We start from the raw sequence: 12,290 nt of genomic DNA, 5'->3' as shown, positions 1-12,290 counted from the left end.
CAAGTGCAATGGAGTGCAGAGTGCAGAGTGCAGGCATGTGCAGGTGCATGTGCAGGGGAGGTGCGACCTGCCGGGTGCAGGGTGCCGGGTGCCAGCTGCCAGCTGCAGCAGGGCAGGTGCCCACTACCTAGGTAGCCACTTAAGCAGGTTAGGGGCAAGCGCGATCCGAATGGTCTTTGGGGGCACCGCATCGCTCGCAGCGCCAATCCAAGGCCAGGCAAGACCAGGACAAGAAGGGCAAGCAACTGTCCCCAGTTTCCCGCCGGACAGGGTGTGAAGACGCAACTAACAGCACCTTAAAACATTGACCTGACTGCCCGCTGAACGAACAGCAACCTAACTCAGTGGAGGCCAATGAAATGAAACCTCCTACAAAGAAAGGTAAGCACTGCTGGGCAGGTACAGCTCACACAGACAACACCATCAACTCAGCATAGACGGTAAAGAAGGGTCTACTTCAACGACCTCTGTACTATCCATTGTCATTCATTGCCCCTCCAGCTCGACTGAACCCAGTCCAGTTCAGCTCCCTCTCCCTCAGCGTAACGGCCATCTTTACCCAACATTACACCAACAACCAAGAGGCGAAAACCACATGGGCTTGATGGTGGAGTGAAGAGCAGGTGCCTATGCCAGTGCCAGTTGCGTATCCAGGCCTTTGCCTGGCGGGCGAGGAACAGTATTTGGGGCCTTTGGTGGGGCAGCTGACTTGGGTTGGTGGCGAAAGCCACCCCGAGGACTGACCTGGTCCCATCGACGTCTTCTTGGCTTGTTCATCAATTTGAATGTATGAATGAATGGAAGAACGACGGGTTGAATGAAGAGATGACTGTGTTGAGATGTTCTTCGGTGCAGGCGGAGGACGACGACGAGGAGGAAGAAAAAAGAAAAGACAATAAAAACCCGGTCACATACCTCTTTCGAGCACTTCTTCCTTTTCAAGTGCCAACACTGAATGAATACGTCTGCTCCCGTTGTTCAAAGGGTTCAAGGGTCCCCCAATACGAGTTTGGGGACTAATAGGTTGTTGTGTATCCGTGGTCTCGCAGTCTTCTTTCGGTTTATATCGAATCTGACAGCGTGTTTACTTTGACAATTCAAGTTAACTTGACTACAACTATGTTGACAGTAGTCTCGCTTGAATGGTTACTGGGACGGATATAGTTATATCGCAGTAGTTTTGTCTAATATTGTTTTTGAGATTGGATTGCTTGGGCGTTGCTGGATCGTTGCTAGATCGTTGGTGCTTGGTAGTCCGATCGATAGGTCACTTACTCACTCAGTCAGCTGTTGCTATTCTGGACCTGGAATTCCGATGTACCGTAGAAGAAGCAACCAGTCTTTCGTTCCGATGACTACAATATTGCCCCAGTAGGCCTCCCGAGTCCCTCTTTCTATTCTTCAAGATCTTATTCATCGTCTCATGCCTATGTTTCTTGGAAGGTTCTTGCTTAACCACAAGCAGCGCCTCTCTTCTAGGCCCTCTGAGCCTCCCGGCGTTCTCCTAGAGGTGGGACGCATTTTCTGGACCACACGCCTCTTGTCCAGGACACACCTCTCCCACACACGCACGCACGTCTTCTGGGCATCAACTACCCAGAAACAGCTAGGATAAGGTGGACCGCTTCTTCTGGTGGGGACAGAGAGGCTTGAGCCTTGAGCAGATGGAGGGTCCCCTGTTTCTTTTCTTTCTGGGGAGGGGCCCGGCGGTTCTCTGGAGTTGCGAGACATCCAGTAACATTCTCGAGTCCTTCTTCTCTTCTTCGCTGGATCCGCTTTCGAGGTTCGATGGGTCTGGGAATTTGAGAATGCTTGTCTTTTGTTCGGGTTGGGTTCTGTGCCAAGAACGTGAATCACGATGGAATGGTATTAAAGACGATGAATGATCCGCAGAGGCGCATGGACGTTGACAAAGCTGACCTGACCTGGACTGACAGACAGCTTAAAACGCTGGTGCCGCGGTATCAAAACGAATGTACGAGTGAGAAAGACTGCGTTATTACGACGCGACTCGGGCGTTTAGTTAGCTAAGTTAGCAATTCAGATCCATCTATCTATAATTATCCCGTCACTAACAGCACTGAATTATTGATGTCCAGCACCACTTGAGTCGTTTTCACGTGGGTCAAATCATAAACTCGGCTTTTCTTAGAACATCAACATGCGTTTTGAGGATATGTATTGCGTGTAAAATACCATTAGCGTTTACATCATACAGGTGACTAAGTTAAGGGGATGTATGAATATGGTTTTGTTCTTTTTAAGGAAACGGGTCCTAATACAACCTTGATATATTGCAATGTGCAGTCAACACCTTGCCTAGCATGGTTCCGCTTCAGGTGAGATCGGGGACGGTTTGACCAACGTCCAGGTCCCGGGTTAATTGCAGATGCAATAGAATTAGGATAGAGAGTACTGTATTGGATCATCATATTCACTCATCATCAATTTCAGTACCCCTATTGGTCCGGTTCGTATCGTGATAGCGCACCACCTCAGCTCTGAAGATGTCCTAATCGAGACTACCTACTTGGCTAAACTAGATAAGTTACGTACTGTTCTGTACTGTACCATTGTCCATTATCGATCAATATATCGATTGTCGGCGCCTTCGTCATGTTAAAGATTCCCTATCCGTTACACTGACCGGACCGAAGGGCGCATAGCGGCTTGAATAGGTTCCATTGGCTCGTGTCCTGTCCCTGTGCTTCGCTGCGGTACGGGTACGGGTTCGGGTTCGGTGCGGTAGGGTAATTACAGTAGTAGACGGCTTTGTGCGCTGTTGTGTCATGGATCAAGGTATTGTAAATCATACGTGGATTGATGCATGAGAGCTGTGTACTAGAGAGTGCTGTATATGCCTACCTAGTAGACAGGCCCAGGAAACCGAATGGATAAAATTCAATATGGGACTTATTTTGTTGGTTTGCTTCCAAAGACAGGCATTGTACTGAGCGGTGTGTAGTTGCATGTCTCTTGTTTTGTACCAACATCCACATCCTCCTACCCATCAATCATGGACAAACAGCTTTGACCTTTGAGTAAGTGGCCCCGGTGACTACGGTGATAGAAGACAGTGATGATGTAAGTGAGGGCCATGAGTTCCATGTTCCGTGCCTTAGCTCGCTGTGTTGGTTGCACAAAGACGTGACATCCGTCCATCCATACTGCTGTACTATACTGGAAGTTGCTGTGCTCTTTTCACGATTGCTTTGCATCCGAATAAGAGGCTGTTGGAGACATCCCACCCCACAAGTCAACTGGCGATCACGTACTGTACATAGTAGGTAGTGTGTAGGTGGTAGACTACTAAAGTACATGCAGCGCTTGAGGTGTCAAGATGTTTGTCTTGGCGTGGTGGTGATCCTGGCAATATATCATGAATATTGCTAACATGATATATATAAACTTGAGGGTTTAGTTTTTGGTATAATCAATGTATACCATGTAGTCCATGCATTGTTCTATAGAATGATCTGTATGTACGTAGATACTACTGAGATAGGTACCTACCTATGCAAGTACTGTGCTGTACTTTGATACTGGCCCCGTGCTCATCCATCCACATCTATCCTCGATCCCGGTAGCTAGATCCATCCATCACCTTGTCAAAGCAGATCTGAGCTTCTGACGTAAGGTATTTACTCTCTAGAGGCAACGGTGTTTTTGTTTCCAGGGCCTGCACATGCACATGCAGCCTCTCTAATCGGCCGTCGTCATCCGAGTCAAGTCAGATGGGAGGCCAAGCGAGTCAGGAGGACGTTTCTCGGCCAGCGACGGAACAAGGTAGATCATGGCTGTTTACCTATCCGTGTGACTAGACAGGTTCTTATTTCCGAGACAAGAACCGTTGTTGGGTACTGTACTGTAGCAGAAAGCCGGGGTAGCGATCGATGTAAGGGAAGGGAAGGGAAGGGAGAAAAGAAAGAAAATCAAAGACTCTTTCACCGGCCAGCTCGCTTGGCTGCGTGCTGTGTCACAAAACCTTACAGTAGCCTGCATATTGGACATTGATCTTGACCTTTTTCGCGCAAGCTACAGTAGTTTGCTGCATGTAGCTATGCGTGTTGACGCAGGTCCCTAGGAGAGAAGAGACAACTGAGAGAGCAATTGGCGAATGGGAGTTGCGATACCTTCGGCCGTCGACTATTCGTTGCACTGCACCCAGGATCTCTTTTAGCTACATGAAGGCCAAGGCGCGGTACGGCACTTGGATGCACTCGAGGGTGCGACGCGATACGATACGATGGTATAGTTAGTACTTTAGTATTTTGCGGTGTAAGAAAAGTTCAAGTTCTTTTACCAAAGCATATTATTACCATAACAGACTCCAAATGCCTGCCTGTTTGTCTAGATATTACAGTCAATGGGAATAAATATGCTTAGACTATTACGTATAGCTACCTAGCATGTAACTTAGTACTGATACCCGTACTGTATCTGGGTATAACAAATGCTTGTTAGTTTCCTCTCCCTCCCTACATATCTTCTCTCTCCAGCGATCCCATGGGTGTGTGCGTGTTGGCTGCAGCTGTACCTAGCAGTGTGTGAGTGAGTGAGTGAGTGAGAGTGAGGGTGTCAGCTTTGATCCATCCCAATCCGTCACCCACTTTACAGTCGGTACTTTCTAAACTACGCACATCTCCATACACTTCTATGTACCTGCTGTCAGATATCGATTCCACTGACAAGGTGAAGTGTAAGGTGAGGCAGTCCCCTACCCTCCCTTTCCCCCGGTGTGCAAGCGTCCCCCCAAGCTAAGATTGGCGATGCGCCGTCCGATTCTGGAAAAATGACAAGAGACAGATACAGACAGAGACGGCTAACAAATGAATTGATTGACTACCCAAGTTCTGCTGAGTAGGGTTTCTTTTTTTTTTCTTCTCCTTCCCTTGCTTTGCCTGCAAGGGTCATCCATCTCGTTCTGCTCTCCACCGTCTCTTAATCAGTATTGATACACTGAGAAGGAATTCACCTACCTAGTATCTACCTACGTATTAATCTCCTCCACTGTGGTCTTTGCTCAGACCAGACTCCACAGAGATTGCTATTGTTGTTTTGAGGCCTTTTAGCTTGACCCTCTCTTTCTTGCAACTGCCGACGAGCTGTGTTGTCGTAATGCGTCACTATAAGTCTGTTTTTCACGGTGTATGCATTGTACAGTATTCACAAGCAAATGATAATATTGTTGCCTGTTTACAGTACAAGTAAATGGTTCATTGATTAGGTACTAAGGTAGGTCCCTAGGTACCTCGGTAACTGGGACTGAATACCTACCGAGACCAAGAGTGCTTGAACGCTCTATTGTTTATTCCCTTAGGTTCGGTTCACGGTCCGCGCCATAATGGAGACGTACCTTTGATCTTCACTCCCAAATGAAAGGTTCCCCCTTGTTCTGCAAATGCCTACATCAAGCTATTCTCCATTCGACTTCCGCTAGAACGCTCCCGGTCAAGTAAAGGGTAACACCTATGAAGTACAGTATACAGTACGTACTGAATGGGAAATTTGTTGCTGTTGCTGTTCTACCGAGTAACCAATGAAGGTTTTATTATTACTTACTACCGACACCTCTTAGTCGCTTTGCCATGAAGGAGGAAATTGATATTTTACACTTCACCGCTTGCTTTCACATACTATAGATCAAATCAGTCATTGAAACACACCTCTGGGCTCTGCATCGCTGTATAAGTTACGACATGCATCGCTTGAGCTTGTCCGATTGATTGATTCATGTAAACCCTGGCCTTTGGCTGGCGCCCTAGCATCGATTGTTTAGGGTCATTGACAGGTCAGTTTCGTTTCGACCGAACATGGGAGCCACGAGAGCAGTCTGTTTGTGAGACGTGGACTATACAAGACCCTTTGTCTCAGAAGTTGTTATGAGAGGCTTGAGAGAGAGTCTGTGCCTGTCATCCAACAACCATGTTGATACTGTACAATCCTCTCTACGGGGTCCAGTCATGGTAATCATTACCATGTATATATCACTATCAACACCACTGACACTATTCGCTACTACTGCCACCACCACTACCGGTGCCGCCGCCGCCAAAGCGGACATGGCCTTTACTGGTGCGATAATGAGCTGATATCTATCTAGGTATCTACACCACAGTAACAGACAGGGAAACCATAAGAGGGAATGCGGAATCAGGCATGCAGCTCCAATTTCATAGTCCGCGTCAGCTGTCCCCATGTCTTAAAATCACGGACAAAGATCAAGAAAAAAAAAAGTCCATCGTCCATGGGGAATGACAGACCGACTGACTGACTGATGTGTAACCCCATCAGGCTAAAAGTTACCTAGGTACCTATGGAAATTTAGGTAGGTAGGGTTGCCCCTCTAAACAGGTCCCTTACTCGTCAAGCACGAGTCGCTACTGTACTGTTAGCCAAGGCTCAAAGAGCCGCTCCGTCACGACCCTAGTGCTGGTTTTTGAGGGCCCTTCCAAGCTGGTTCCAGGCTTGGTTAACTCCATGGAATAGGCAGGCCAGTAATTACAGTACAGTGCAAATTGACACATCCCTCCATCCATACCTACCTAGGTACGCTGTGTACCTATGGCCAATTCAATCGGTGATTTGATCATGGAACACAAGATTGACATTCAGAATCGAACCCAAGGTCCAAAAAGCCCTCCCTCATAATCATGAAAATTCACTGCAGCGATGGCAACAACGCCAACACCACTATTCACTGATATGGTGCATAATGCTACGCAGTCTACTTGTCAGGATAGTTGGCCTCAGTGTACCTGTAAGTAAAGACATCCATGGATGTTAACAATAAAACCAAAACATTTCTATCAACTGTCACTGCTCAGCATGACAACCACGCTCCTAATCAGGTCAAACATGCATTTGCTCACAATCCGAGCTAATTCAAGCCTCACCCTTCCTCTCGGGACTGGGAGCTTAAAATTGATGGTGTTGATGAAAGCGGCGGTGCGGTGGTGGTGTCATCTCTGTAGCTGTAGACGGCTGGCTGCATCTGGTTTTGAGGGTCCAGATCTAACAAAGCCAGGCCATCCACTTCACTGAGTTTTCTTGCATCTTCTGCCTACCAGCTTCAACCAAGATAAAACCAAGATAAAACAAAACCATGGCATCAGCTTCCAGGTACGTGCTACCCCTTAGCTACTGCCTGCCGTTCCTCTATTTGGAAAGCGAGCCATAAAGTGAGGCCATTCAGACCAGGTCAGATTCGAGGAGCTGATGTGATGTGATAGAATGTGATGCTACGTGATGTGAGATATGAGCTGCGGGATGCCATACATAGTATGCTCCGGAAGCAGGCTTCTATATACATCGAGATATGTATAGGTAGCTGAGAGATGCAACGTATACATGGACCGAAACCTCATACCAGGTCATTGGTTGGTTTAGGCCACATGCATCAACTTGTGCGACTCTCGAACAAGACGAGCGTATCTGAGTGCCTAATTGATTCAGCTGCATATATTGAGTTCAAGGATCCTCTTTCTAACGAGGCCTTCGAAACACAGACTTTCCTCGCAACATATAGTCCCTACCACCTACTTGCTAATATTAGGTATCTACCTAGGTAGGTAGTTAGTACATTGTTGATATCCAAACCCAACACTATTCGATATATGCCAACCATGCCTTTCGCTTACCCAGGTACCTTCCTACTTACCTGCCTTGGCCTTGTCTTATGAAAAGCTGCCGGCGGCTGGTTGCAACTACCTACCAAAACTCTTTGAGGCCAACTATTATCGTCTTTTGCTCCTGCCGTGTTGCGTTGTGTTGTGCCTACCTACCTAGTACCTACCTGCCCATACTATAGTACTGCTGTACCCGCGCTGCACTCCGCTGGACGACACGGTACCTTCCTTCCTTGTCAATATTCTCAAAAACCTGATCAATCCAGATGCAGCCAGGAAAGAGTCAACATTGCCTACCTACCCCATGGACCAGCCGGTCAGTCTTGCCTGCCGAGTGCCTGCGCACAGATAAACACAAGCAAGTAAGTAGTACCTACTAAACCCATGTATTGCGAGCTGACGTGTAGGTACCTGGCCTGCGCCTTTACTGCACTTGTCTTAGCAAGCACTTGCCTTCCTGCCTCCATCCACAATCTCATGCCAATATCATGAACATTCAACTGCTTGTGCAATAGTTCCCTCCACTCCGCCACTGGCTTATGTACAGGGCTCTACCTAGGTGAGAAATATTTCTCATATTTGCGTAATCAATCGTTTCATTCATGATGCATCACCCATTCAACTTGTTGTCTTCCCTCATCGTTCCCACTCCACCATGCGGAATGAGTACCCAGGTATACTCAAAGCCTCATTTCTCCTTTTTAGTGTAAACTTCTCTTTCATGTATCATGTTCTCTCTTGTCGTTTTGATGCGTGACATGTCTTGCTTGCATATCGCTCACAAAACCAAAGGTTCTCCTCGTATTGGCCGCTTACCTACATTTATCTGCAACCATTAACATCCAGATCAACCTCAAATGGCAATGCTGACTCCAGTGCCCGATAGCTACAGTATCCCAAAGTTCCCGGTCCACTTCCTCGTTTGAGACCATCCTGATAGGATATCGGCGCTGAATGATACAACGTCAACCCATTCCTCGTTAGCCATATGCTCTATTGCTTTCTTCACCTGTGAGAACAGTATCAAACTCTGCTGCACTGGTTATCTCGGCAAAAGAAAAAAGAGAAGGTGTTCCATTACTATAACCAGAACGATATTGGCCAAGCTTCTCTTAAACCCCAGTATGATTGTGCAGTTTGTCTGATCGAACACACAATGCTATGGACTCGTTACGGTATGACTCGCTTTGGTCAACCTGCCAGTTCGTCTCTTCAACCTTGCCTCACATTCAGCTTTCCACTTCAGGCCTCTGAAGGGTTTCAACCGGATCAATGCCTCAAATGCATCGTTCAATCAGGAACGTTCTACATACAAGCTTCATGCGTGCTCGGTTCTATTGGGTCTCGGCCGGGCCAAGCACCACATCCGCATGCGGCTCGCCATCAGGTTGTGTTTCATAGGCTCACCAGCAGTTATGCACACGGCTCGACACATACGACCAGACAATTATCTGGTGACTCGTCTGCCCAAGATTTAGTCTTGAGCGCAATTGGTCAATCAGATATTATTTTGTTCAGGGAATCACTCGTTCTCTCAGAATCGGCGCATACGCCCAAGAACTGGGAGCATAAGGACCAGAGGGACTTGCTCTACGAAACCATGGCTTGCAACGCCTCTGACTAAGCCCTCTTGGCTTCTCAAACGTCATTGTACGCAATACCATGCAACTGGGTATGCTTCAGCTGCGGGATGGCCATTTCTGGGGAAATATGTGTGCGGCCGCGGTGTCATATCCTGAGACTTGAGTGGATGCGGTGTGGGACGTTGGCCTTAATGGGTATCACCCTTCACCGGTTGACCACGAGGGGATCGGCCCACTACTCATTGTCCGGGACATGCTCTTTGCCTCAAGCTTAGAGGATAATCCCCCACATGAATCTCCAACCAACACTTCAGCCTCAATCACACCAAGCAAGAATTGGTTCAACTACTCGCTTCTCCATTAACATCTTTAGCCACACCTAGTCCACAACGCAAATCCTTGTTCTTCTGCATACAACATACTGTACACACATGGCTCATATTGTCACTTCAGGTATACACATGCCTTGAAACTGGCTCACCGACAAGTCTGGCGACTAACAAGAGCTGATTCCAGCAAATAGGGTTCATCCCGAGTTTTGATAACGGTTACATTGTGATACAAACAAGCTTGCAGGTTTCCGCTCCAATGGGCCCAACTAGCTTCACCGCGAGGCGAGATGATACCTGCATCCTTGTTGAATGACTGGTGACAAGATGCTCTACTGGGGTACCTCTGGGCTGGTACAATGAAGTGTATACATACAGCAAACACTTTATGGAGATGGTCTCTCGATATGTCTTTCCTGTACATTGTATACTGACCCCAGACGACTCAGTAATGGAAGAGCTGTAACCAGCAAAAAGCAAAACACTGACGAGTAGCGGGGCCACAGGATGCCATGCATCGTAACAGGCTCCACGCCTGACCAGCTTTCTCATGCCTTCCGCTTCTTGCCGGGAAGTCAAGCAGATACTGAGCTGTGCAAGACGTTGAGCACAGATGAAGAAGATGGCTCAAAATCTGCACTTGACTGACTTTCCATCTGCAAGACGACTGTGTTGCTTTCAATTGGCAGTTTTGTCGCAGGCTCGACGCCCTACAGCACCTCGTGTCTGCCTCCCTGCGCTATCAGAGAAGCTTCGTTTGATGCACGGCACAGCTGGCGTGTTGTCTAGCCCGACCACGCGAAAAGCTTATCAAGATGACGAACATCTGACAATTAGTGTTGCAGACAGTTGCATATCTACTATGCTCGTTGTCAAGTACTACCGCAAGCTGATTGATGCTCAGCATCTGGCAGGTGCTAAAGTCTTTGTTGCCCTTGGCACCCTAGGCTTACACTTACAGGCCAAGGCCATGATGGTATACTACATGCATACCGTTGGAAAGACTCCGGATCGGCATAGCAGTAACCCTTGAAAAGAAATTCCTGTTATCAAAGTCGCCTAAAGAGTCACCAAACCTTGGGTAAATCTGAGTTGCGGCCTAACGTGCACGGAGCTTTCTATAGTGCAAACTTCTCCCTGATTTCGCCTGCAATCGTGATGGGCTGGTAAAAGGGAGTCCATGTACATATAGAGCTTCTTGTTGCTTCTTGGATATCGTTCACCGCCTATACCATTGCAGTTTTATGTAGGGGTGGTTGCCAGGGTCAATGGGCAAACAAGCAGTCCCCCAGGCAAAGACGTTCAGTGTGTTCCCAAATTATCCAATTCCGCGGCGAAAATGGCTCATACAATGGCTCGGAATGCAGCCGTACAACGCGAGGGAGTCAAGACCGTGGGCAACTATATTGGGTCGTCCCAAATAGCACTGAAGAGGTCATTCGTCAAGTTCGATGTGGCGCGAGCTACCAAGAAAAAAGACAGCATGTCGGTGTGAGAAGCAAGCACTGAACAAACAAGCACATACACTCAGTTCAACCACTTGGATTCTATTACTACATTGCGACCGGGTATACCAACGGGTCGGGCCGTCAGTCGGCCCAAGTAATCCATTTTGAAGGTAGGATTTCCGGTGTGAGATGGCCTTCCACTACACGGAAAATTCGATTGCAGGGGATCTTGTCTGGGGTAATGTACCCGTCGGGACGCGCACTACATACTGGCGAGGGCAGGGTTCGGGGCTGTCGACGACGCCTTTCCAATGAATACCTTACAGTTGTTTTCTTTCTCGTCATGGGCACAGATGTCAGCCCGATAACCACATCCTTTTGGCGCAGCCAGTTGCGAACCCTCGCCTAAACAGTGGGTGCTACCAGGTAACATCCGCATTGTCCTCGTTGGTTGAGGTTAATGGCATCCCGTATCAGTCAGTCGATTCTCGCCGAAGTACCTACACGGAACAGGGAATAGAACTTTGTCCCGTCACAAGTGAGTTCTTATTCTTGGTCTGTTGAGACGCAAGAGCGTAGGGTAAGTTCGTTGACAAGGAACTGGGTAATCTGGTGCAAACCTCAAACTTTCTCAGGGATAATTTAACTACTTGGTGCCGTAGGCGTCTTGACATAGTTAATGTGAAGGTTCTCTTCTCAGCCACCGTGTCCGATGGCTAAGGACTGCTATTATGACTGGACGGAATGCAACGAACTATATTTTTGTCGGTTGAGCCTTGTGGTAAGAGGAGTCATTGTGATGGTGTTCAGCTTAGCCTGCCAACAAGATTCTTTGTAGCGTATTATTATTAGGACTCAAAGCATTGTGTGTGATAGCACATAAACCCTCAAAGGCCAAAAGACTGTTTTATTTATACCAATCGCTTTCCTTATTTTCCATTTCATCGTTCCTAAAAGTATTTACTTACTGGTAGTGAGCTATCCAAGAGTCGCGTATATAGTGTATGCCTAGATGTCCATTCTCTTCGTGGATAGGACCTTAGACACTCGAACAAACTCCTATATCCTCGCACCCGAGCTTACTGTCGACCATGTGAGGGCTTTCAAGAAACAAAATCTCGTTTGTCAATGCTCTGCCACCTCATATACTACAACCGAAATTATATTAAGGTTTTAGTTTCTCCTAAGACCTGAGCGAAGCTGACAAAGCCTACTCCGGTTCATCATTTGCGAACTAATAACTTCTTTTATTTACTGCACTGTCCTTCCTGTGGCTCACTGTCTAGGGAGTGATGGCAATAA

At 47.5% G+C, this 12,290-nt stretch overlaps 1 protein-coding gene across 1 annotated transcript; it reads right to left on the bottom strand.

Annotated features, from left to right (window-relative positions):
- Positions 1–5,598: 5,598 nt before the first annotated feature.
- On the bottom strand, positions 5,599–6,289 carry B0J16DRAFT_152663 (uncharacterized protein). Its single transcript, XM_046122078.1, has one exon. The coding sequence runs from the start codon at positions 6,197–6,199 to the stop codon at positions 5,852–5,854; it is 348 nt and encodes a 115-aa protein (XP_045981180.1). The 5' UTR covers positions 6,200–6,289; the 3' UTR covers positions 5,599–5,851.
- Between the last annotated feature and the right edge of the window lie 6,001 nt (positions 6,290–12,290).

Source organism: Fusarium flagelliforme (assembly GCF_020744385.1).
Source record: "Fusarium flagelliforme strain FIESC 12 MPI-CAGE-AA-0113 chromosome Unknown B0J16scaffold_5, whole genome shotgun sequence".
NCBI lineage: Eukaryota > Fungi > Ascomycota > Sordariomycetes > Hypocreales > Nectriaceae > Fusarium > Fusarium flagelliforme.
This window is presented reverse-complemented; position numbering and strand designations above follow the sequence as displayed.